Below are 26,384 nucleotides of genomic sequence, written 5' to 3' on the forward strand. Positions count from 1 at the left end.
TATGTTTGTACAGATTTATTACTCTATTTATTTTACTTGTGCATATTTACTATTCTATTTATTTTGTTAATGATGTGCACCTAGCTTTACTTCTATTTACTCTGATGACTGGACACCTGTCCACATGTTTTGTTTTGTTGTCTGTCTCCCCCTTCTAGACTGTGAGCCCACTGTTGGGTAGGGACCGTCTCTAGATGTTGCCAACTTGGACTTCCCCAGCGCCTAGTCCAGTGCTCTGCACACAGTAACAGCTCGGTAAATATGATTGAATGAATGAATGAAAATGAATCCCGGCCCTGCCACATGTCTGCTGTGTTACCTTGGGCAAGTCAATTCGCTTCTCTGAGCCTCAGTTCCCCCATCTGCTAAAATGGGGATTAAGACCGTGAGCCCCGCGTGGGACAACCTGATCACTTTGCATCCACCCAGCGCTTAGAGCAGTGCTTTGCACGTAGGAAGCGCTTAGCAAATGCCATCATCATTATTATTATTATGAGGAAATGAGATGAGGAGGAGAGAGTCTCTGGAGCTTCTCGACTGTGAGGTAGGGACCGTCTCTAGATGTTGCCAACTTGACCTGGCAACATCTTACCTCCTTCCCTTCCCCACAGCACCTGTATATATGTATATACATCTGTACATATTTATTACTCTATTTATTTATTTATTTATTTTACTTGTACATATCTATTCTATTTTATTTTGTTAGTACATTTGGTTTTGCTCTCTGTCTCCCCCTTCTAGACTGTGAGCCCACTGTTGGGTAGGGTCTAGTTGCCAACTTGGACTTCCCAAGCTCTTAGTCTAGTGCTCTGCACACAGTAAGCACTCAGTAAATATGATTGATTGATTGATTAATTGATGGATTGATTGTCTCCCCCTTTTAGACTGTGAGCCTGCTGTTGGGTAGGGACTGTCTCTACATGTTGCCAACTTGGACTTCCCAAGCGCTTAGTCCAGTGCTCTGTACACAGTAAGCGCTCAGTAAATACGATTGATTGATTGATTGATTGGACTGCCCAAGCGCCTAGTCCAGTGCTCTGCACACAGTAAGCGCTCAGTAAATATGATTGATTGATTGATTGATTGATTGTCTCCCCCTTTTAGACTGTGAGCCCACTGTTGGGTAGGGACTGTCTCTATATGTTGCCAACTTGGACTTCCCAAGCACTTAGTCCAGTGCTCTGTACACAGTAAGCGCTCAATAAATACGAATGATTGATTGACTGGACCGCCCCAGCGCCTAGTCCAGTGCTCTGCACACAGTAAGCGCTCAATAAATACGATTGATTGATTGCTTGATTGATTGGACCGCCCAAGCGCCTAGTCCAGTGCTCTGCACACAGTAAGCGCTCAGTAAATACCATCAGGCAGAAACTCCTCACCCTGGGCTTCAAGGCTGTCCATCACCTTGCCCCCTCCTACCTCACCTCCCTTCTCTCCTTCTATAGCCCAGCCCGCACCCTCCGCTCCTCTGCTGCTAATCTCCTCCCCGTACCTCGTTCTCACCTGTCCCGCCATCGACCCCCGGCCCATGTCATCCCCCGGGCCTGGAATGCCCTCCCTCTGCCCATCCGCCAAGCTAGCTCTCTTCCTCCCTTCAAGGCCCTACTGAGAGCTCACCTCCTCCAGGAGGCCTTCCTAGACTGAGCCCCTTCCTCCTCTCCCCCTCGTCCCCCTCTCCATCCCCCCATCTTACCTCCTTCCCTTCCCCACAGCACCTGTATATATGTATATATGTTTGTACATATTTATTACTCTATTTATTTTACTTGTACATATCTATTCCATTTATTTTATTTTGTTAGTATGTTTGGTTTTGTTCTCTGTCTCCCCCTTTTAGACTGTGAGCCCACTGTTGGGCAGGGACTGTCTCTCTATGTTGCCAATTTGTACTTTCCAAGCGCTTAGTCCAGTGCTCTGCACACAGTAAGCGCTCAATAAATACGATCGATGATGATGATGATGATGATTGATTGACTGATTGACGGAGCTCCTAGGGGGCGGAGTCTCCGGGGGTGGGGAGAGCCCGGGGGAAGGGTCTCTGGAGGGGCGAGGGGGCGGCGTCTCCGGGGACAGTCCCTGCGGGCGACGATTTTAAAGAGGCGGTCGAGCAGCGCCGGGCTCGCGAAGAGCCGGAGCCGGAGCCGGTGCGGCATGACCGGGCATCACCCCTGGGGCTACGGCCAGCAGGACGGTAGGCTAGACGCCCCCTCCCCAGCCCCCGGGCCCGGCGTGGACCCCCCCTCCCGCTTTAGTAGCCCGGGCCACCGCATCCCTCTGCCTCCTCGGTTCGGCCTCGGCTCCTCCTCTCCTCTCCCCGCGGCGGAGAGGGAATGATCATCCTGATGATGGTATTTGTTAAGCGCTCACCCTGTGCCAAGCACTGCTCTAAGCGCTGGGGAGCTTGCAAGGTGATCGGGTTGTCCCACCGCGGGGGGGGCTCACGCGTTTAATTCCCCATTTTCCAGATGAGGGAACGAAGGCACGGAGAAGCGAAGTGACTTGCCCAAAGTCACACGGCTGACAGTTGGCGGGGGCGGGATTCGAACCCGTGACCCCCCACCTTTTAGACTGTGAGCCCACTGTCGAATAGGGACTGTCTCTATATGTTCATCATCAATCGTATTTATTGTTTATATGTTGCCAACTTGTACTTCCCAAGCGCTTAGTACAGTGCTCTGCACACAGTAAGCGCTCAATAAATACGATTGATTGATTGATTGATTGACTCCAAAGGCCGGGCTCTTTCCACTGAGCCCCCTCCTTCCTCTCCCCCTCTTCCCCCTCCCCATCATTCATTCACTCATTCATTCGTCCAATCGTATTTATTGAGCGCTTACTGTGCAGAGCACTGCACTAAGCGCCTGGGAAGCACAAGCTTGCAGCGTCCAAGCCGACCGAGGGAACGGGGGAAATGGGGAAAGTGTCCGGGGTCAGCGAGCAGAGAAGTGCGGGGGGAGGGGAGTTGGGACGGTGTGTGAGATGATGATGGTGTTTGTTAAGCGCTTACTATGTGCCAAGCACTGTTCTGAGCGCTGAAGCCAGACCCAGCCAGAGACAGAGACGCCTAGAGCAGAGACACCTCAGACAGAGAGACAGAAAACCCCCTTCCCCCACCACACATGCATCTGCTCATTCTCCTCTGTGGGGCTCCGGCAAGTATGGGATTGTCCTACCCCTTTTCCGGCGAGGGTGGGGGGATACTGAGGCAGAGAGGCGCTCTGGAGGAAGAGAGCTAAGGACATGCTGTCTCTATGTGATGCCAATTTGTACTTCCCAAGCGCTTAGTACAGTGCTCTGCACATAGTAAGCGCTCAATAAATACGATTGATTGATAGATTGATTGATTGACATGTGCAGGCTGCAAAGGCGCAGGTGGTGGTGGAGGAGCGTTCTACCCACAGTGGGCGACTCGGGAGGGGTCGTGGGGGAGGTTGGCGAGCAAGGTGAGTGGTCTGCAGTGGAGAGGCGGAGGGAGGGCCGCAGGGATGGGCCTGGGGGGATAGGACAGCCTCAGTGGGAGAAGGAAACCCACATTTCACTGTCTTGGGTTTCACACTTTGCTCCGCTGGGGTTCCCTCCGCCCCTCCCTTCAGCCCAAGGAGAGGGGGGTATGTCCTAGCCTCACTTCCTCATTACCTCCTTTACAATACTTGGACGTCTGGGAAAGAGGTTGGTGAGGTGGGGAGAGAAAGAGAGGCACCAACTCCGAGATAATAATAATAATGATGATGATGATGAAGGCATTTGTTAAGCACTTGCTACGTGCAAAGCACTGCTCTAAGCGCTGGGGAGGATACAAGGCGATCAGGTTGTCCCTCGGGGGGCTCACAGTCTTCATCCCCATTTTACAGATGAGGTAACTGAGGCACAGAGAAGTTAAGTGATTTGCCCAAGGTCACACAGCTGACAATTGGCAGAGCCGGGATTTGAACCCATGACCTCTGACTCCCAAGCCTGTGCTCTTTCCATCGAGCTATGCTGCTTCTCTATGTTCTACCCTTTCAACGGAGATGACTGAACCGAGCCTTAGACGTGCGTGAACACTTACATCATTTAGATTTCACCCTAAACTCCATCTTCCCCCTCCCCAGCGTCAGGCAGCCTGGCCAGGGGTCCATGGCCCAGGACTCTATCTGGAACTCACTAACAAGGAGGCTCTCCTCCCATTCTTCTGGGTCGATTGCAGGGGACCTTAGTGACCCACAGCTCGCCATGATCAAATCTGTTCACCTGCGGTGTGGGCAGCCCCTCTGGGGAGAATGGCTGCTTACCGACAGAGGATTTACTGCAGACATGAAGGGTTTTAAAAATAAACAAAGTCAGGAGCTGTGAGAATCTGAGTCATATGCATCTGATTGGAACCGCGGCACTTGCCACTGTTCTACCCGAGAAGACTTGTGTTCACACACCAGCAGAGTGAAGTCTACAAAAAAACTCTGGATAAAATTAGTCACCTAGGGACCTCCCGTCCCCGTCCAGTCCTGCTGTCCCCATCCCGTTCCTCACCCCCCGCCCCCCCCCCAATCCCAAGGACCCAGAGAGACTGGCTCCTCTCCAGTATGTGTGTGTGGTTGCAAGCATGGGTGCACTGATTGCCCTCCCTTATCTCCTTTGGGCTGTGCATTCAAGAAAGCTGCTGAGGAGAAAAAAGCACTCATTGGGAACTCCAGGAAGGACAGGGGCTCTCATCCATCTGATTATCCTGTACTTACCCCAGCACTTAGGACAGTATTTGGCCTGGAGAAAATGCTGAAGTAATTGTGTACCTATGTTGGGGGGGGGGGGGGGGGACTCAGGGGCCACTTCTCACCTTTTCTTTCTGCCCTGACTAAAAGACAGATGGGGATTCCAACGGATGCCCAAGAGCCCAAGAAAACAAACCCCTCTGATTTGGGGCCCTGGGGAATGAGTGAGCCTCCTAAACTCAGCCCACTCTGCCGCCAGGGTGGGAAAGAGAGGCCAACAAGCAGTGCTGCCATGGCTGTATCCCAGAGAGATACAGGATACAGGATACGGGATACAGAGAGAAGGAATGGCAGGGATGCTTGTCAGCTCCCCCATCCCCCCCCAACCTCTCTCTCTCTCTCTCTCTCTCTCTCTCTCTCTCTCTCTCTCTCTCTCTCTCTCTCTCTCTCTCTCTCTCTCACAGACACACACACACACAAACACACATGCACACACAGGCACCGAGGACACCCATGTACATTAGGGAGCGACTGGGACCCAGCTTCCTTCTTTTCAGGACCCAATTGGTAGTAGGAGCAGTAGCAATAATGGTATTTACTGAGCACCCAATGGGTGCAAGGCACTGTACTAAGCACTTGGGAAGGTCAACGGGAGCAAGTCTACCAGTGTACAGTAATGGTGCTCTCTTTCCTGCCCCACAGGCCCTTCAGAGTGGTACAAGTCCTACCCCATTGCCAAGGGAAATCGCCAGTCCCCCATTAACATCGTGTCCAGCCAAGCGGTGTACAACTCAAGCCTCAAGCCCCTCCTCATCTCCTACGAGGCCTGCACCTCCCTGAGCATCGTCAACAACGGCCACTCCGTCATGGTGGAGTTCGATGATGGGGACGGCAGGACAGGTGAGCACTCCGGGCTGGGTTGGGGTTGGGGAACAGGGTTCAGGTCCTGGCTCGGATCCTGGCTCACAGGCTGATCTGGGGAACCCCTTACCTCTCACACCCTCTGTTTCCCGCCCTGAAGATGGGGCTTTAATAATAATAATAATGGTATTTGTTAAGTGTTTACTATGTGCCAAGCACTGTCCTAAGTGCTGGAGGGGATACAAGGTGATCAGGTTGTCCCACTTGGGGCTCACAGACTTAATCCCCATTTTACAGATGAGGTAACTGAGGCACAGAGAAGTTAAGTGACTTGCCCAGTGCCACACAGCTGACAAGCGGTGGAGCTGGGATTAGAACCCGTGACCTCTGACCTCTAAGTCCCAAGCCCGGGCTCTTTCCACTGAGTCACGCTGCTTCTGAAGGGGATGGAGCTCTGGCCTCAGCAGGAAGCCTGTTCCTACTGGCTTTAGCTCCTGTGGCTCAACTCCCTCCTCTCCCCAAAACCACTTTTCCTGGCTGCCAGGGCCCTTCAGGGAAGAGGTGGTGATAACTGAAGGAGGAGAGGGCAGAGAGTCAGAGCTGAGAAATGCCCTTCCAGAAGCTGAGGCTGTCAGTGGGTCCTAGGATGTCCTTGATCACATCACTTGCCTCTGCTAATATCTGGGCACTCAGAACCCTGGGCATTTTGCCAGCTGTTAGATTCCACTCTCTGCTGCATTGTGCCCCGGTTCTGGCGGTGGCTATGCTTTCTCCTGCCCCAACTGCACAATTGCAGCCCGGTCAGCTTCTCCAGGCACCCACCTATTCCCCCCACCTTCCAGACTTAATAATAATAATGATGATGGCATTTGTTAAGCGCTTACTATGTGCAAAGCACTGTTCTAAGTGCTGGGGAGGTTACAAGGTGATCAGGTTGTCCCGTGGGGGGCTCACAGTCTTAATTCTCATTTACAGATGAGGGAACTGAGGCACAGAGAAGTTAAGTGACTTGCCCCAAGTCACCCAGCTGCTAATTGGCAGAGCCGGGACTTGAACCCATGACCTCTGACTCCAAAGCCCGGGCTCTTTCCATTGAGCCACGCTGCTTCTTCCTAGACTTGGAACTAGGGTGGCCAACTGTTCACTTTTTGGCCAGACAATCTGTTTCTGACCTGGTTGGTCTCCTGTCCCATTTGGCGCTTTGCTCCCAGAGGGCACAGAGGTATGATGGATGGGAAGATCAGGGGGAATGCCGAGTCAACAGTGTCAGGCCACTCCTGATGTCCTGTGGCCATGGATGGTGGACTCCCTCTCTGTCTCCCCCTTTTAGACTGTGAGCCCACTGTTGGGTAGGGACTGTCTCTATGTGTTGCCAATTTGTACTTCCCAAGCGCTTAGTACAGTGCTCTGCACATAGTAAGCGCTCAATAAATACGATTGATTGATTGATTGATTGATTGACTCTCCTGAGGGTGGTGCTGGAGGTGGCAGGGGGAGCCCAAAGGAGAGCTGGGGAAATTTTAGATCAGCTGAGCAGGAGGAAGAGGGCACAGTCCCCGGATTGGGCCCCGAGAAGGCCCGGAAAACCCTGTTCTGGGTCCTTGTGAGAGGTATTTGGAAGGTTTTCAGGGAAGGAGAACTTTACCCTGTGAGTCAGGGCTAGAGTTAGCGATAAACCCACAAAGAAAATGATGGCCCCTCTGATGGCCCCATTTCATTTGCTCCCAGTTTCCACCAGCCACAAATCAGCCCTTGGGCCCTTGTTACTGTGTTTGACTCTGACCCTGACACTGACACTGACTTTCTCAGGTGCCAGGCGGTGTGACTTTCCCTCTTAGCTGACCAGCAGCGTGCTTTGCAGGGCTGGAAGAGTAACACAATCATGTTGTCAGAGCTCCGGCTCAGAGAGTCTTGAATTTTTCATTCGGCCTTGGGCCTGAAAACTGCAAAAAGGAAAGTGAGCAGCCCACCCCTGAAGCCCCACTCGCTGGACTGGGCTGTGAAAACGAAACACGTTAGCCCTTCCACTCGCCGTCTGGTTCAGGCAGCCTGTTTCACACTCCGCACACACGTCACCCGATTGCAGCGAGAAGTAGCACCGGGCCTTCGCTGATGGCTGGATCTCCTAGGGTCCAAGACCGACCGGCAATCTTGCTTATCGGAGCCATTCATTCATTCATTCATTCAATCAATCGTATTTATTGAGCGCTTACTGTGTGCATATTTATTACTCTATTTATTTATTTATTTATTTTACTTGTACATATCTATTCTATTTATTTTATTTTGTTAGTATGTTTGGTTTTGTTCTCTGTCTCCCCCTTTTAGACTGTGAGCCCACTGTTGGGTAGGGACTGTCTCTATATGTTGCCAATTTGTACTTCCCAAGCGCTTAGTACAGTGCTCTGCACATAGTAAGCGCTCAATAAATATGATTGATGATGATGATGATGATGCAGAGCACTGTGCTAAGCGCTTGGGAAGTACAATTTGGCAACATATGGAGACGGTCCCTACCCAACAGCGGGCTCACAGTCTAGAAGGGGGAGACAGAGAACAAAACAAAACATATTAACAAAATATGTTGAATATTTTGATCAAATATTTGATTTAAATATGATCAATTTTCAGTTTCTCTTCTCAGAAGAAGGGATGGGGTGGAGAGATGGAGGGAAGGAGAGATGGAATGGAGGAGAGATGGAGGGGAGGAGAGATGAGGGGTGACATGCAGTGAGTAGGTGAGGATGACTGGTACTGGTAGGAAGCGTTAGTGGACCGTGTCCATAACCTAAGTGACCTTCAAGCAGATAAAGAGAAGCAGCATGGCCTTGTGGATAGAGCATGAGCCTGGGAGTCATGAGTTCTAATCTCTGCTCCGCCATTTGCCTGCTGTGTGACCTTGGGCGAGTTACTTCACTTCTCTGGGCCTCAGTGACCTCATCTGGAAAGTGGGGATTGAAACTGCGAGCCCCACATGGGATAGGGACTGTGTCCAACCCAATTTTCTTGTATTCACCCCTGCGCTTAGTACAGTGCCTGGCACAGAGTATGCGCTTAACAAATATCATCATTACAAAATATTATTTCTGGACAGTTGTATGGTTGGCAGAGAGAGGGCCAAGGGCCACCCTTTTATTCCCTCATGAAATAAAATTCCTTTTCCCACAGAACATCAAACTGGCAGAGCAGAACAGGCCTCTCTGCTTCGATTTGGAGAGCACCCAAGGACTCTGTGCTGGGCCATTATCTGGCTGGAGTCAGGAGTTTGGGGAATGGGAAGCTCTTTTGTCTGGAAAACCATTCAGTCCATGTCTCCCCACTCCTCCAGTACAGTTGGTGGTTGCCCATCCACCTCCGCATCCCACAGAAACTCCTGTCCATCGGCTTTAAAGCACTCAATCAACTCCCTCCCTCCTACCTTGCCTCACTAATCTCCTACTACAACCCACTCTGCACACTCAGCTCCTTCAACATACAAATCCCGGTCCAAATCCAGGAGCTGGCTTTCCCCCTCCCGTTGGCTGAACTCCTTCATTGAAAGTCAGTCACCTTCAGGAAGCTCCCCCACCCTTGCTTTGCTGAAAGTAGGCTGCCCCAGTGCTTGCCGACACCAGCCTGGCAAGGCCAGGACTCCAGTGGGCAGTCGGCCAAACGCCCATTTGTTCTCTGCCAACATAGGCAGGGCAGCTGCCTGAGACCCGGCCATTGCCATCACCACCGCCTGGCCAGTGGGGCTGGCAGCTGGGCCAAGGTGATGATCGTGTCCTTGGCAGCCCTCCGGGGAAGCATGGTGCGATCACCTGCCTGATGTGGGATGTCCACTCACCTTGGGTTCAGGGTCTATTCCAGTCCTACCTGCTGTATACTGCCAGGTGGGGGCTTAGCCAGAAGAAAGCCACCATCTTGAAGGCCATCTTCTGGTCCACCCCCATCTGACCCCAAGGGGTGGGTCTGGCTCCCGCTGCTGCCTGCCTTCCCCAAAAGCTAGGCGGGAAAGCCAATGGCTTAGGTCGCCAGAGCCCCAAATCCAGTTGGGTGAGCCTCCCCATTGCACCCCCGCAGTTGGCCTCAACAGCTGCTGCAGTGGGACGGTGGCGACAGGCCTCATCTCATCCCCAGCGGGCAGGTGGAATAGGAGGGTCTTAGACTCCACTGAGGCTGGTTTCCCGGGAGATGGAAACTGGGGCCTCTTTGGCTGGAAAATCAATCCTTCAGTCAATCAAGCAGTAGAATTTATTGAGCACTTACAGTGGGCAGAGCACTGTATTAAGCATTTGGAAGAGTACAATACAGTACAATACAATACAGTAGAGTCGGCAGACGTGGTCCATATCGGTATGGTCCATACCATAAAGGAGGAGCGAAATCAAATCAAAGCAGAGAGGCCTGTTCTGCTCTGCCAGTTTGCTGTTCTGTGGGAAAAGGAATTTTATTTCACCTGAGGGAATAAAAGGGCGGCCCTTGGTCCTCTCTCTGCCAACCATACAACTGTCCAGAAATAATATTTTATAGTGATGATATTTGTTAAGCGCTTACTCTGTGCCAGGCACTGTACTAAGCACAGGGGTGAATACAAGAAAATTGGGTTGGGCACAGTCCCTGTCCCACGTGGGGCTCACAGTTTCAATCCTCACTTTCCAGATGAGGTAACTGAGGCCCAGAGTTTAGGACTAGAAACTCTATTGGGTATCCAAATTGAGAATTCTGTATAGGTCCCAGTGGCCAAGGCTAAATCCGATTCCCCAACTAGACAAGATCAAAGTCGGGAGTTAATTAGTAACATAGATTGGAAAGACTTCAAACAGAGAATGATAAGGTCAAGGTTTGCCAGGTGATATTTACCACCACTGAGGATTAAGACTGTTAGGGCCAATCTGAGGATTTGATTGACAAAAGTCAAACACTTGGAAGAGCAGCATAGCCTAGTGGATAGAGCCCAGGCCTGTGAGTCAGAAGGACCTGAGTTCTCGTCCCAGCTCTACCACGTGTCTGCTGTGTGACCTTGGGTAAGTCATTTCACTTCTCTGGGACTCAGTTACCTCTGTAAAATGGGGATTTCGACTGTGAGACCCATGTGGAACATGGATTGTGTCCAACCTGATTACTGTGTATCTACCCCCGTGGCTCAGTGGAAAGAGCACGGGCTTTGGAGTTGGAGGTCATGGGTTCAAATTCCGGCTCCGCCAACTGTCACCTGTGTGACTTTGGGCAAGTCACTTAACTTCTCTGGGCCTCAGTAAAATGGAGATGGAGACTGTGAGCACCTCGTGGGACAACTTGTTCACCCTGTAACCTCCCCAGCACTTAGAACAGTGCTTTGCACATAGTAAGCACTTAATAAATGCCATCATTACCCCAGCGCTTAGAACAGTGCTTGGAACATAGTGAGCGCTTAACAAGTACCATAATTCTTCTTATTATTGTTACTATGACTGGAGGAGCAGGATTTCAGGCTTCTCATGGCTCAGTCCAACAGTCCCAGGACCCACAGCCATTCATTCATTCATTCAATTCATTCAATCATATTTATTGAGCGCTTACTGTGTGCAGAGCACTGTACTAAGCGCTTGGGAAGTACAAGTTGGCAACATATAGAGATGGTCCATACCCAACAGTGGGCTCACATTCTAGAAGACTGTAGCCATGGCTACAACAGTGACCTTCTCAGTAGTCTAAAGGTCTGGTGTAAGGGGAGGGTGGAAGGCTCATGGTGTTGCAGCTCTTAGGGACTGTCTCCGTATGTTGCCAACTTGTACTTCCTAAGCACTTAGTACAGTGCTCTGCACACAGTAAGCGCTCAATAAATACGATTGAATGAATGAATGAATGAAAAAAGAGGAGGGGCTGATTCTCCCCAGCATCTAGTACAGTGCTCTGCATACAGCATGTGCCCAATAAAGTGCTCTGCACCCAATAGCAGCCCAGGCAGTGCTCTGTACACATTAGGGACCCAATACAGTGCTCTGCACACAGTAGATGCCCAGTACAGGGCTCTTCACAGGTGGGAACCCAGCTCAGTTCTCTGAATCGATCAATAAAATTTATTGAGCGCTCACTGTGCACCAAACTAAGTACTAAGTGCTTAGGAGAGTACAATACAACAGATTTGGCAGGCCCATTCCCTGCCCACAACAAGCTTGCAGACTAGAGTGGGAGACAGACTTTAAAATAAATTACAAAACACAGTAGGCACTCAGTAACTGGGGGCAGTGGAGATACCAATCCCTGCTCCTCCCCCACCTCAGAGAGTTTGAGTGCAAATACAATGACCAGCATAGAGTTTTGAAAGGAAAAGTTGTAGTTCTAGAATCTAGGCCTGGGCCACTGTGCCTCACCTGGGCCATTTCCCCTTCAGTGGGTCAGTGGACTGTCCCCACATGCCAGTAGCTTTTTCCTTGTTTTCCAGTGTTGGGTGGGTTTGAGTGTTGCCCAAGGAGCAAAATTTGGTTCTGGAGCAGCTTGGAGGATTTTCTTCACCTATCCGTATCCCTAGCCCACCCATCCACTGTGCCTCACTCTCACCTATCTTGCCTTCGATCTCTTTCTCGCGCTCTTCCTCCTATCTGGAATACCCTTCCCCTTCTCCTCCGGCCCTTCTGAGATCACCTCTCCTCTGGGAGGCCTTCCCCAGCCGATCATTCTCCCATTTCCCCACCTCATGTCACCCAACAGCCACTTTGGCCCTTAAGCACCATCCAAGCACTTCCTTTACCTCGGCCCCCGTTTCGCTTATGTCCGTATCTTTATACTCTCTATTACTCCCCCAGCTGAAATAATTTTTAGTGTCTGTCTCCCCTGTTAGATTGTAAGTTCCTTGAGGGCAGGGGCCACACCCCTAACTCTCTTGGAATCTCCCAAGCTCTGAGTACAGTGCTCAGGCAATGCTATTGATGACGACGATGGTGACGATGATGATGACTTCAGCAGCGACTCACCGGGATGCTGCCCCTTGTCCCCTGCTCCTGGGTTGGGCAATCCATCCAGGTGTTAGAAGGACCAGGGTGCTGGGCAGTCTCAGAGCCTCTGAGTGGCCTAGGGGAAACCCATTGATACCCACCTCTGAATTGTCCTCTGAGACCCAGGGCGGCTGGCCTCCTCCGGGCCTCGGTCAGACACGCTCCACCGATGGCCACAGAGCCTCCTGGGCAGGAGTCCCCAGGACACCGGGGTGTCACACCCTTGGTGGGCTGAAAGGGTCAATTCACTCTCCAACTGCCCACTTAAGCCCAGAGAGGCACTTGCCCAAAACCCACAGCAGCAACAGCAACAGTCATCAAGCGGTTCCTGGAGGTCGAGCACCGCACCTGGTGCTTGGCAGCATACACTAGAAGTAAAAGGCATAGCCCTGCCTTAGGGTAGCTTACAGTCTAATGGATAATTATTATCCAGTGCCATTGAGTCGTTTCCGATTCATAGTGATTCTATGGACATATTTTCTCCAGAACGAGCTGTCTTCTACCATAACCCTTCTAACGGTTCTTCCGTTATCGTTGTTTTGGTCTCTATCCATCTAGCTGCTGGTCTGCCTCTTCCATATTTTCCCTGGACTGATCCTAGCATTAGTGTCTTCTCCAGAGAATTAGTCCTCCTGAGGGGATAATAGCCCATTGCATTTGTATGGTGCTTTTTTCTTTTTTACCTAAAGTACTTTCACATCAGTCAACCCATTTTATCCTCACAACTTTCCTGTGAGTCAGGGAGAGCTGGGATCTCACCCCCATTTTACAGATGAGGAAAGCGAAACCCAGAGAGGTTGCGTGACTTGCCCGAGGTCACACAGTCAGCCACACAGGTGCCTCTGGACTAAGCCAGAAATAGGTGGCCGTTCCCTGCCAAGGGGAGCCAACACCATCCTGCCCGGCCTGGGCATGGATGCGGGTCTGCAGATCACCTCCCACCACTTTCCTGCTGCCCACCCCCAGGGGCCACCTCTCCAGGAATCATGGGAAGAATCAGGTTCCTCCTGGGATTTGGCCACCTTTTTTTGGCTCTTTGGTTCTGGAAGTGAAACCGGAGCCAAAATTCACCTTTCCTTTTGTGTGTCTCTTGACAGTGGTAAATGGGGGACCCCTGGATGGGCCCTATAGACTGAAGCAGTTTCATTTCCACTGGGGAGAGAAGCCCGGTCAGGGCTCGGAGCACACGGTGGATGGTCATTCTTTCCCTAGTGAGGTAAGACCTTCCTAACCTGAGCCTGAGCTTGAAGTGGGAGGGGGCCATCGGGAGGCCTGGTTCCGGGGGCTAGGTGGCTCTCAGGCCCCACAGCTCTGTTCGGGGGCAGGAGAGGGCTGGGGGAGAGCTGGCCCCGAGGAGGCATGGGGATCAGGAGAGATGCAACAGCCGCTTCTCCCCTGCCGGCTTAGCAGGGGAGTTAGGAAGGGGCCAGCAGGATCACTCTGCAGGTCCTCCTGCCTCTCCTCCCAAGTGGCCCTGGGCTGGCTCTCTCCAGTCTCCACTGCCCACCTTTTCCCTCTGCACCACTCATCCCCACAGCTGCCTCCCGCCAGCACTGGCGGTGGGGTGGCTGAGCCCTTAGGCCTCGGCTCAGGCGAGTGGGTTTGGTCCTCTTGGCTCTGCCCCTGGCTTGGCTGTGCCCCAGGCCCTGCCCCGGCTCCCTGCATTCCATGCCAGGGCCCCGGTTTCACTGCTGTCACATTACCTATGTGGTCCCTGTCACCCTGCTCATTTAACACCCTGTCCCTGAGCAGTCAGCAGGGCCAGTAGCAACTTGGGCCAAGCCCGGGCTGGTGTTTCTGCCGCCTCAGGATGGACCCAGTAGGTAGTGGTGGGAACAGGACCCGAGGGAGGGTGGCTCATTATGAGTCCTCTTGGTCTCAGGGGCGGCAGGGTTGGCTGTGCTGAGACTGGCCCCACTCCAGTTGCAATCTCAGCATGACAGGGAGGGAAGCGAGTCCCTGGTGAAGTGTAGAAGGGTAGAGATCAGGGCACCATGGCCCGCCCCTCTGCCAAGGCCTCCCCAAAGCACGGCTGCTGACTTGGCCATGAACGGCTCCTTCCCCATCTTAGTCACGTGGTTGCCGGCTCCTTGCTGAGGTCCTGGAACAAACTCACAGAGAGCGTAGGAACTTTATGGGGGCTCTGCTCTACCAACCCCGAGGACAGCCAGCTCTGGGCATCGAGAGCTACCAGGCCAAGGAAAGGCTCTCAGTCCAGTCGAGCTTCAGGGCCCTCTGGAGGGTGGGGAAGGGGCTGATGGGGGGCAACGGTGATGGGAGAGTGTTTGTGCATGGAAGGTGGGTGCAACTGACCAAGTGAGCAATTAAGAGACCCTCGCTGAACTCTACTTCCTCAGCCCAGTGACTGATCTGTTAGCTTAGGGGGATGTGCCCTCTCCTCATTCATTCATTCAATTGTATTTATTGAGAACTTACTGTGTGCAGAGCACTGTACTGAGCGTTTGGGAGAGTACAAAGTAACAGTAAACAGACACATTCCCTGCCCACAAAGAGCTTACAGTCTAGAGGGGGAGACACACATAAATAGAAATCAATAAATGATAGATATGTGCATAAGTGCTGTGGGGCTGGGAGGGGGGATGAATAAAGGGAGCAAGTCCAGGTGACGCAGAAGGAAGTGGGAGAAGAGGAAAGGAGAGCTTTCCTCCTCCACCCAAATCTTGATAGCCTGAAGGAAGTGCCAGGGAGCAGGGAGATGGGCACAAGTGAGCAGTGGAAGGAAAGACAAGAAGGAAGAAAAACAGGAGAAGGAGCAAGAGCACTGCATGATGAGCCCCTGGATCATGGGGAGTTGACCAAATTTGGGGTCTGGTTTGTCATTCCCACCTGCAGCTCCACTTAGTCCACTGGAACGCGAAAAAATATGACACCTTTGGAGAAGCAGCGGCAGCCCCTGATGGCTTGGCAGTCATCGGCATTTTCCTGGAGGTGAGCCGGCAGGGAAAGGAAGGGCCGCGCAGCCCTCTTACTGGCATTGGAATTCATGAGAGGTGCCCATCCAGCTGCCCTACACCACTCCATGCCCGCCTCTGGAGGCCTCATTTAAAGAGACCTGCCTCCTCCTCCTCCCTCTTCCTCCTCCTCCTGCCTCCTCCTCATTCTTCCCCCTGACTCCCTCTTCCTCCTCTTCCTTCTCCCCCTCCTCTCATTGCCTCCCAAGCACTGGGCAGAGGGAGGCCCTTTGGGAAGCTGCTGAAGGACTCTCAGCCTAGTCTGACACCCGACCCAAGTGAGACCCAAGACCCAGGTTTCATGGAGCTTCAGGATTCCCAGGCTGTGAATCCCCAAAAGATAACAGACCTTCTCAATGAGCTAGCTCTCGACTCTCCTGCCTCTGACTCCCAGTTCACATCCTTCCTCTGACCCAGAACTTCCTACCCATTCAAACCCACCAGATCCCAGCTCTCCTCCATCTTCAAGGCCCTCTTGAAATCAGATTTCCCCCAGGAGGCCTTCCCGGATGATTTCCCCATAGCCCAGTTGGTACCCACCCAAAGCCAGCCACCCTCAGCACTGATTTATGTGTTGATCCACCTACTCGACTTATCCAACTAGTTAGTCATCCATTTCCTCTTTTCATATACTCTTGCTATTAGCAGATCTATCTTGGTTCCTCGTTCCCACTTCCCTCCCATTATTTCTAAATAATTTATGTCTGCTTTTTTCCACTATTAGACGGTAATCTTGAGAACAGGGGTTCTGTCTTTTACCTCAATTGTGCTCTCTCAAAGGCTAAGTACAGTGTTCTGCGCACAGTAGGTGCTGAATCGACCCTAACTCCTGCCCCTCCTGGCTCCGGACCCCTGGCCCTTGTCTCCTGCCCCTGGGCTGGGCAGCTGATCCAGGTGCTACCAGGGTCTAGGCCAGGTTGCCGAGTGGGTTCAGGGCCTCTGAGTGGCCATGGGGAAACCCGTTGATGCCCACCTCTGCATTGGATGGTCGGCTTCTCCCAGCCCCTAGTCAGTCTGAGCAGCCCATTCCTCTGACCACTGCAGCAGGCTCCTAGGAGGCTGGGTGGGACGTAGTGGCCTCAGACCCCTTGACGGCTGAAGCTTGTTTTTGGCTTTTGCGCTTGGTATCCCGGTCTTGTCCTTTTTAGTGACCAATTCTAGGAGCTGGAGCATATTCCAAATTGAATTAAGTGTTCATGCCCCAGATTATAAGCACATTCTTCTTCATCATCAAATTTGATCCGAGCCAACATGGGCCACCTCTGCATCATCATCGTTATTATCGTCATCGCCACCATCATCATCACCATCAATATGTTGCCAACTTGTACTTCCCAAGCGCTTAGTACAGTGCTCTGCACACAGTAAGCGCTCAATAAATACGATTGAATGAATGAATCAATAACAATCCATCAATCAATTGTATTTATTGAGCGCTTACTGTGTGCACAGCACTGTACTAAAAGATCAACACTAATGTTTCTTGAATGCCTCCTACTGTACAGAACATTCACAAACCCTTGGGTGGATTTCAATCAATGGTATTTACTGAGCACTTACTGTGTGCAGAGCACTGAACTAAGCACTCGGGAGAGGACAGTACATCAGAGTTGGTAGACACGTTCCCTGCCTACAAGCTTAATTTCACCATCAGTGTCATCTTTGAGTACAAAGTGATTTTTCATTCCGGGTGCGGAGTACTGTACTAAGTGCTTGGGAAAATACAAGTCCAAGAAAGTAGAAGACATAGTCCCTACCCTCAAGGAGCTTACAGTCTATTGGTCTGGCCCAGCATGGTGGCTCTTCCGAAAAGAGCCAGGCAAAATCACCAACTTTCCATTCTGAGCACAGGTGCGATCTTGGGGTGAGGCTTTGAGGGAGCGTGGACTTCCCTCTCCCACTCCCACCCTCATTCCCCAGGCCTCCAGAATGGCTCCAGTATTCATTCATTCATTCAATTGTATTTATTGAGCGCATACTGTGTGCAGAGCACTGTACTAAGCGCTTGGGAAGTACGAGTTGGCAACATATAGAGATGGTCCCTACCACTGGGCTGGGTCGGCTCCGGAGAAGGTTGGGAAAAACCTCTTAAACAGCCTGCCTGGAGCCTGGCCAGAGCCGGAGCCCAGGGAAACGGGAGAGAGAGGAGAAGGGAAAGAAGGAGGAGGAGGGAAAATAGAGGGGGGAAGTGAGAGGAAGCTCTAGAAAGCAAGAACACAAGAGCAAAATCACTAGAGGGCCCTAAAATCCCAAGATAATTAGCAATGCCATCCTGAGTCCAGCCTGCGGTTCCACTAGCCCAGGAATCTCCGCAAAAAGCACCAGGATGCTTGGAGGAGCCGGGTGCCAGTTGCCCTCCTAGACAGCCCCACAGGGTTACAAGATAGGACTAGGAAGCCAAAACACCGATGGCTTCACTTTACAGTGCCAAGCCCTGCGGAGAAGGCCAGTGCCCCGGGCCGGGAGAAACTCGGCTTTGGGAGAGGAGGCCTAGCTGGCTTCTCGCCAAGTCTGGAGGAAGCATCCGAGCCCCACACGTCCAGGCAGGGAGCAGGACTGTTGCTTTCTCACGCCTCTCATTGTCACTTTTCAATTCTAGACTGGAGGTGAGCGGGCCAGTATGAACAGGCTGACTGACGTGTTGTACATGGTCAAGTTCAAAGTGAGTGCTTTATTGGCTTCAGTTTGTCCTTCCTGACTCTCTCGACTCTCACTTCCCCCAGCACAGCGACTCCTGGAGACAATGTGTTGTTCTCATGACGTTTTTAGGAATAACCAAAGCTGATCAGATGGGGAAGGAAGGTCTAACTTATTGAGAATAATAATGACAGTGTTTATCAAGCACTGGCCCATTCTCCATCCCAACCCTGAAGGATTCAAATGCCTGGAAGGCCTGGCCATGACTGTGGCTGTGCCTGAAACTTTTGGTGACAGTTGGACTGATCCACGATGATCCTACTGCTCCTGCCATATTAACTGACGTTCTCCTCTCTCCGATTTTTGTTTGCATCTTTCCTTATCTGGCTGTTGCCAGCCCCCTCTCCCCCTTATTCTAAGACCGGGAGCTCCTTTGGAGGGCCAAGAGCCATGTCTATAGCTCATCCTTGGAGCTCGGGTTTGGGGGTCAGAGGTCGTGGGTTCTAATCCCGCCTCCGCCACTTATCAGCTGTGTGACTTTGGGCAAGTGACTTAACCTTTCTGTGCCTCAGTTCCCTCATCTGTAAAATGAGGATTAAGACTGTGAGCCCACCGTGGGACAACATGATCTCCTTGTAACCTCCCCAGTGCTTAGATCAGTGCTTTGCACATAGTAAGCGCTTAATAAATGCCATCATTATTATTATTGTAAACTCCCCAGCACTTAGAACAGTGCTTTTAGTAAGTGCTTAATAAATGCCATTATTATTATTATTATTAATAAAACAAGAGGTGCTTAAAATATATACTATTACTCCTTCTACTCACTGGGCACCAAGTGCTGGGGTATTAGGAGAAAATCAGACTGGACTCTGACCCTGCCCCACATGGGGCTCACGATCTAAGAGGGAGGAAGAGCAGGAAGAGCTGAGATCCTATCCCCATTTCATAGAGGAAGAAACTGAGGCCCACCCCAATCCTTTGATCAATCAGTGGGATTGATTGAATGCTTACTGTGTGCACAGCACTGTACTAAGGTCTGGGGAGTGGACAATTCCATAGAGTCAGGAGACACGATCCCTTCCAGAGAGGTTCAAGTTACTTGCCCCGGACCATACAGCAGGTCGGTGGCAGAGCGGGACCTAGAAGCTGTGTCTCCTGACTTATAATAATAATAATAATGGTATCTGTTAAGCGCTTACTATGTGCAAAGCACTGTTCTAAGCACTGGGGGATACAAGGCGATCAGGTTGTCCCACACGGGGCTCACAGTTTTCATCCCCATTTTCCAGATGAGGTAACTGAGGCACAGAGAAGTTAAGTGACTTGCCCAAAGTCACACAGCTGACAATTGGCGGAGCCGGGATTTGAACCCATGACCTCTGACTCCAAAGCCCAGGCTCTTTCCACTGAGCCACGCTACTTCTGGTCCCATGCTCTTTCCCCCAGGTCACAAAGCCTCTAGGGCCAGAGTGCCAGAAGCTGGAGGGAGGGCTTGAGGCATGAAGGGTCATTAGCCTCTCTGCAAACTGGGGAGCCCTAGTACTATTCCCCTTTGGCTCCCTGCTTTCCCTGCCCATTCCTGAGGGGCTCCGGTGAGAGTGGACATGGCATTTGGCCTCTTGAAAGTCCAGCAGTTTGCTTCTTGTTTGCCCAACCTCTCTCAACACTGGTAGCGGAGAAACCGAAACCCCAGCAGCCCCAGCCAGTGGGAAAAAGGGCTCATCTCCACTGAAAGCGTGAGTGACATTTTTCTTCATGCTGGGGTGGGCTGGGTGTGTGGGGGAACAGCTGGGAACAGAAGCTCCGGATTCCAAGACAACGGTCCTACAAGGGGCTCTGGCACTTCTCAGCCTTATGTAACTTGGGGGCCCTCACTTCTTCCCGAGATACGGTCAGGGTCTGACCTGTCTTTGTTGTGTTTTGCCTCCCCGAGGCCGGCTAGGTGGATGTCTGAGTGGCTCTGTCTCCCCTCCTTCCTCCCCAGGGGTCCAAAGCCCAGTTTTCCGACTTCAGTCCCAAGTGCCTCCTGCCTTTGGGCCTTCATTACTGGACCTACCCCGGCTCTCTGACCACCCCGCCCCTCAACGAGAGTGTCACCTGGATTGTGTTGAAGGAGCCGATCAAGGTCTCAGAGAAACAGGTAAGAAGGCACTTCAGGCCCAACCATGGCCAAGGGGAGAGGTGCAGATAGGAGTCAGCCCCGAGTAGGGGAAGGCACAGATGGTGGGTGCCATTCTGTGGGGGCCAGCCCCAAGGCATTGCCAGTGCTACTCATTCAATCGTATTTATTGAGCGCTTACTGTGTGCAGAGCACTGTACTAAGCGCTTGGGAAGTACAAGTCTGCTACTCGGCCCGGGAGCTTCCAGGCCAGCCTGGTGGGTGTCACTGTGTCGATGGGAACCGGGCCGAAGAGGCACCTTGAAATCAGGATTTGAATTCTCCTGGGTCTCGGTGAGTTGGCTCAGACACTAGATACCACAGGGGAGACATCCCATAAGGAAAAATCAATCAATCAATCGTATTTATTGAGCATTTACTGTGTGCAGAGCACTGTACTAAGTGCTTGGGAAGTACAAGTTGGCAACATATAGTGACAGTCCCTACCCAACAGTGGGCTCACAGTCTAAAAGAAAAATGCATGACTGGATGCCCAGGGAGGAGCAACCAAGCCCACATCTACAAGAGGGACAAAACTTTGGTAGAAAAAAGATCCAGGGATCATAGTGGGCCCCAAAGTTGCCAGAAGGCTTACAAAGGCAGCAGGAGAGTGAGCTCAATCCTCAGCTAAGGCAACAGGAGCAAACCACACACAAACACACCTGTGCACGAGTTTGTGCCCACTCTGGGTGTCCCCACTGAAGAAAGAGAGAGAAAGAGAGATACAGAGATGGACAGAGAGGCAGAGACCAAAAGGGCCAGCTTGAACCACCAAGATGACTGGAAATAGGAGTCATTCAGCCTGGAAAGGAGAGAGTGAAAGAAGGTCAATAAGGGAAGCAGCACAGACTAATAATTATAATGGTGTTTGTTAAGCACTTACTATGTGCCAAGCACTGTACTAAGCACTGGGTTGGATACCAGTGAGTTAGACACAGTTCCTGTCCCACAGTGGACTAGTGGATAGAGCCCAGGCCCAGGGGTCAGAGGACCTGCGTTCTAATCTCAGCTCTGCCACGTGCCTTTCTGTGTGACCTTGGGCAAGTCATTTCCCTTCTCTGTGCCTCAGTTCCCTCCACTGCAAAATGGAGAGTCAATACCTGTCCTACCTCCTAAGAGTGCGAGCCTCATGTGGAACCTGATTATCTTGTAGCTACCTCAGCACTTAGTACAGTGCTTGGCAAATGCTTAACAAATACCACAATCATTATTATTAATGAGGGGATTAAAATACTTGAAAGATTAGTGTCCCGAGGGCCTGAACCTCTCTGTCTCAGCTGAGGACTGACCAAGGGGAAACAAAGGTACTATAGGAGGAATTGATGTAAAGAAAAAGATCTCGCTGAATTAGGGAGGAAGGGGCTGTTGTAAGCCATGATTCCCTGTGGGGAGGGAGGAGCCAGCAAACACTGGCAGGCTCTGCCTGCTGGTCTGTCTGTCTGACTGTCTGTCTGTTTGTCTGGAATGGCTTCAGTGGGACCTGGCCCCATGGAAGGGGATGGACAGCCTCTTCCAGCCTGGCATTCCTGACTTTGCTGTCATGACTCCAAGTTCAGGAAAATATTTGCTCTTCAACTGGGGCAAATTGGCCCTGGAATCACTCCTCCTCTCTCCCTGGGCCTTGGGGTCTCTGGACTGAGTCAGAGGTACTGCTGGCTGAAAGAGGGAGCAGGAGGAATGTGAGCCGGCTTCTCTCCCCCGACACCCCCCATCCCATCCTCATTACCGGAGCAGCCCCCACACCCTCCACACCCCTCTGTGTCCCATCCAGAGCCAAGTGCCCTGTAGAGGACTGAAATCGGGTTGGGGTCAAGTCCCTCTCTGGCTCATGCCCAACCCCCACACAGCCGTGATGTTACCAGTCCGGGTGGCTCGGCAACACCAAATCCCAAGAAAGCATCCGCTCGGGATCATTCCAACCAGAACGGGCGACCAGCACTTGTGGTTTTACTGATACCCCACTCCGGACATTTCTGGACCATTCCTACCTTCCACCCGAGCCCACTACTGTGGAGCTGCAGCACTGCCCTGGGCACTTACTGGGCGCAGAGCCCTCGACTAGTTACTTGGGACCTTGCAACTGAAATAAAAGACACAGCCCCAGCACTCAAAGAATGGGGGAGGTGAGGGGACACAGGTTGAGAACATATTCTAAGTAAAAAAAAAAATAAGAGTGGAGAGAAAAATGATAAAAGCCAATGTTTTTCTCCCCTTTTCCTCTCTCCCTCCTTCCCTCCCTCCCTTTCTTTGTCCCTTAATTTTCTCTGCCCAAGAAGCCATGATGCAGGAGTGGCAATAATGGTGTTTTCTGAGCTCCCACTGGATGCAATGTTCCTACCTCTCTTAGGAGATGAGAAGGCCCTTGCCCAGGGGACTTCCCTATAGGCCAAGATGGCCACTCCCTCCAAAGTAGCTTGGCCCAGGAATCAAATTCTCCATGGCTGAGGCTCTCCTTTGAGTAATACAGATGGGTGACTTTTTGGCTACATTGCCTGGATGATTGCCTCAATTCCCCGCTCGTCCTGGATTATGGAAACCAAACCCATAGATAGTAGCAATAGTAATGGTATGTATTGAGCACCTACTGAGTACAATGCACTCACTGTACTAGACACTTGGGAGAGTTTAACATACAGAAGGGACATGGTCCCTGTCCACAAGGAGCTCCCACTCTAACGAAGGAGACAAGACAACACACACAAGTATTTACCAATGGAGCAGTCAGGGTTGTCCGTGGTAAATGCCCACAAAATCCTGGGCTGCGGCTCTCATGGCCCGCATGGACTGCCCCGGTCCTCCCTCCCTCTCTCTTTCCCTCCCTCCCTCCCCCTGCCCAGAGCCCACGTCTCGTTTCAGTTGGAGAAATTCCGGACCCTCCTCTTCACCGCTGAGGAAGATGAGAGGATCCACATGGTGAACAACTTTCGTCCCCCGCAGCCCCTGAAGGGACGAGTCGTCCAAGCATCTTTCCGCACCTGAAGGAGCCGGACAACCTCCAGTGGCAACACCCAGAATCCTAAGTGCTTCCAATCAGCAAAGACCAAACCCAGGGGCAGCCCACTGGAGCCCCAGGAACCGCTCTGGGGCTTGGTGCTCACTTCCAGCACCTCCCACCCAGGTTTCTTAGTCTTTCCAGAAAGTTCCCCCAACCACCACCCCCACTACCCTCCAGTTCCTCCTGACGCCTTTATCATTCCCATCTCTGGCAACAGGGAAAATGAACCTCTTGGGGGACAGCCTGAGGGTGGGTGGGTGCCAGTACGGAGCTCTACTCATTTCAACGCCACCCGCCCCCAGCAGGAGACCACAACTGCCCCCCACACATTCTTGTTATTCAAATTGAATAGAGATTTTTTTATCAGAGTCACACTGGAGGGGTGAGTGTCAGAACGGAACCGCTCAGTTGTGGCCCCGACCATGGGTCCTGGGGCCTCCAAGTCGGGGGAGGGGGTGCAGGGGCACGGACCTACCTTCCCCAGGGCTTTCTTGGCACTTGGCCAGCTGGCCGGCGGCCCCTAGAAATGTTTCATGCCCCCAGCGCTTCCTCCACCCTCTAGCCTTTCAGACCCAGGAAACCCTCCACTAACGGGGAGGTTCCCATATCCCTTCGCGGGGCGGGGGAGGGGGGGTGCAAGTGTGCCGCAGGGTCGAAATTGATGCTGCCCCCTTGCCCTGCTGCCCTGCTTGCCAATCAGTTGGCTGCTGGAAAGACGAAAAGCAATAGGACCTAAGAAAGGGGAGACTCTCCGTAAATGGAACCTCTTGGGCATCTTAGAACGATGGCTGCCTCTCACCCTCAAATCACAAAGATTTTTAATCATTTCACCGACAATCATTAAACCTAGAGCAGACGCATCCCTGCCTCGTGTTACTTGTGGCTGGAGAGGACCAGAAGGGCAGGAATGGTGGGGAAATCCACTGCCAATCAACCATCACCACCACTGCTGACGAAATAGAATCAGTAGAAGCCAAGGATCACCACCTCTGCTGACGAAATAGAATCAGTAGAAGCCAAGGACTACTGACCCTGGAGGCTACCCTGCGGTCAGCTCAATTCCCTGGCTAGTTCATACTATGGAGGGAGAGTGGGAAGGATGGAGGGAGAGAGGGAGGGATGGAGGGAGAGGCAGCGGGACAGGAGCAGCGTGGCCTAGTGGACTGAGCAGGGACCAGGGCATCAGGAGACCTGAGTTCTAATCCACGTTCTACCACTTCCCTGCTATATGACAGACTAGCCTCTTAACTTCTCTGAGTCTCAGTTCCTTTGTCCGTAAAATGGGGGATAAATACCTGTTTTCTCTCCCCCGTAGACTGGGAACCTCATGGAAGATGGAGACTGGATCCGATTGCACTGTACCTGTCCCAGGGCTTAGTCTAGTGGTTGGCACATGGTCTGCAGAAGCAGCGTGGCCTAGTGGATAGAGCACGGGCCTGAGAGTCAGAAGGGCCTGGGTTCTAATCCCGGCCCTACCACTTGTCTGCTGTGTGACCTTGGGCAAGTCACATAAATTCTCTGTGCTTCAGTTCCCTCATCTGTAAAATAGGGATTGATAACAATAATAATAATAACAATAATAATAATAATAACAGTGGTATTTGTTAAGTGCTTACTATGTGCCAAACACTGTTCTAAGTGCTGGGGTAGATACAAGGTAATCCGGCTCTCCCACGTAGGGCTCAATCAATCAATCAGTCATATTTATTGAGCGCTTACTGTGTGCAGAGCACTGTACTAAGTGCTTGGGAAGTCCAAGTTGGCAACATATAGAGACAGTCCCTACCCAACAGTGGGCTCACAGTCTAGAAGGGGGAGACAGAGAACAAAACAAAACATATTAACAACATAAAATAAATAGAATAGATATGTACAAGTAAAATAAATAAATAGAGTAATAAATACGTACAAACATATATACATATATACAGGTGCTGTGGGGAAGGGAAGGAGGTAAGGCGGGGGGTGGAGAGGGGGAGGAGGGGGAGGCTCAGTAGAGAAGCAACATGGCTCAGTGGAAAGAGCACGGGCTTTGGAGTCAGAGGTCATGGGTTCAAATCCTTGCTCCGCCACTTGTCAGCTGTGTGACTTTGGGCAAGTCACTTAACTTCTCTGTGCCTCAGTTACCTCATCTGTAAAATGAGGATGAAGACTGTGAGCCTCCCGTGGGGCAACCTGATCAACTTGTAAACCTCCCCACCACTTAGAACAGTGCTTTGCACATAGTAAGTGCTTATTAAATGCTATTATTATTATTAATCCCCATTTTACAGATGAGGTAACCGAGGCACAGAGCAGTTAAGTGGCTTGCCCAAGGTCACACAGCAGACAGGCGGCAGATCAGGATTAGAACCCCCATTCTCTGAGCCCCCAAACCCATGCTCTTTCCACTAAGCCACGCTGCTTCTCCAGATTAATCAATCAATCAATCAATCATATTTATTGAGCGCTTACTGTGTGCAAAGCAGTGGACTAAGCACTTGGAAAGTCCAAGCTGGCAACATCTAGAGACGGTCCCTACCCAACAGCGGGCTCACAGCCAACATTCATTAATTCATTCATTCAATCGTATTTATTGAGCGCTTACTGTGTGCAGAGCACTGGACTAAGCGCTTGGGAAGTCCAAGCTGGCAACATCTAGAGACGGTCCCTACCCAACAGCGGGCTCCCAACCAACATTCATTCATTCATTCATTCAATCATATTTATTGAGCGCTTACTGTGTGCAGAGCACTGTACTAAGCACTTGGGAAGTCCAAGCTGGCAACATCTAGAGACGGTCCCTACCCAACAGCGGGCTCCCAGTCAACATTCGTTCATTCATTCATTCAATTGTATTTATTGAGCGCTTACTGTGTGCAGAGCACTGTATTAAGCGCTTGGGAAGTCCAAGCTGGCAACATCTAGAGACAGTCCCTACCCAACAGCGGGCTCCCAGCCAACATTCATTCATTCATTCATTCATTCATTCAATCGTACTTATTGAGCGCTTACTGTGTGCAGAGCACTGTACTAAGCGCTTGGGAAGTCCAAGCTGGCAACATCTAGAGACGGTCCCTACCCAACAGTGGGCTCACAGTCTAGAAGGGGGAGACAGAGAACAAAATTGAG

At 51.6% G+C, this 26,384-nt stretch overlaps 1 protein-coding gene across 4 annotated transcripts; it reads left to right on the plus strand.

Moving 5' to 3' along the window:
• Nucleotides 1–2,116: 2,116 nt before the first annotated feature.
• Nucleotides 2,117–24,124, plus strand: CA7 (carbonic anhydrase 7). 4 transcript variants are annotated; one of them, XR_005457352.1, is made up of 9 exons: nucleotides 2,117–2,197; nucleotides 5,394–5,591; nucleotides 13,606–13,724; nucleotides 15,362–15,457; nucleotides 18,080–18,142; nucleotides 19,794–19,856; nucleotides 20,105–20,260; nucleotides 22,552–22,844; nucleotides 23,135–23,226. XR_005457352.1 is itself a non-coding variant. In XM_038772790.1 (8 exons), the coding sequence occupies exons 1-8, from the start codon at nucleotides 2,158–2,160 to the stop codon at nucleotides 23,255–23,257; spliced, it is 858 nt and encodes a 285-aa protein (XP_038628718.1). In that variant the 5' UTR covers nucleotides 2,117–2,157; the 3' UTR covers nucleotides 23,258–24,124. The 4 variants fall into 4 exon arrangements, 2 of the variants coding, with proteins under 2 accessions (XP_038628718.1, XP_038628719.1); XR_005457353.1 differs by having other exon boundaries at nucleotides 22,555–22,844; XM_038772790.1 differs by lacking the exon at nucleotides 22,552–22,844 and having other exon boundaries at nucleotides 23,135–24,124.
• The last annotated feature ends 2,260 nt before the right edge of the window (nucleotides 24,125–26,384 follow it).

This window comes from Tachyglossus aculeatus, chromosome X1 (assembly GCF_015852505.1).
Source record: "Tachyglossus aculeatus isolate mTacAcu1 chromosome X1, mTacAcu1.pri, whole genome shotgun sequence".
Taxonomy (NCBI): Eukaryota; Metazoa; Chordata; class Mammalia; order Monotremata; family Tachyglossidae; genus Tachyglossus; species Tachyglossus aculeatus.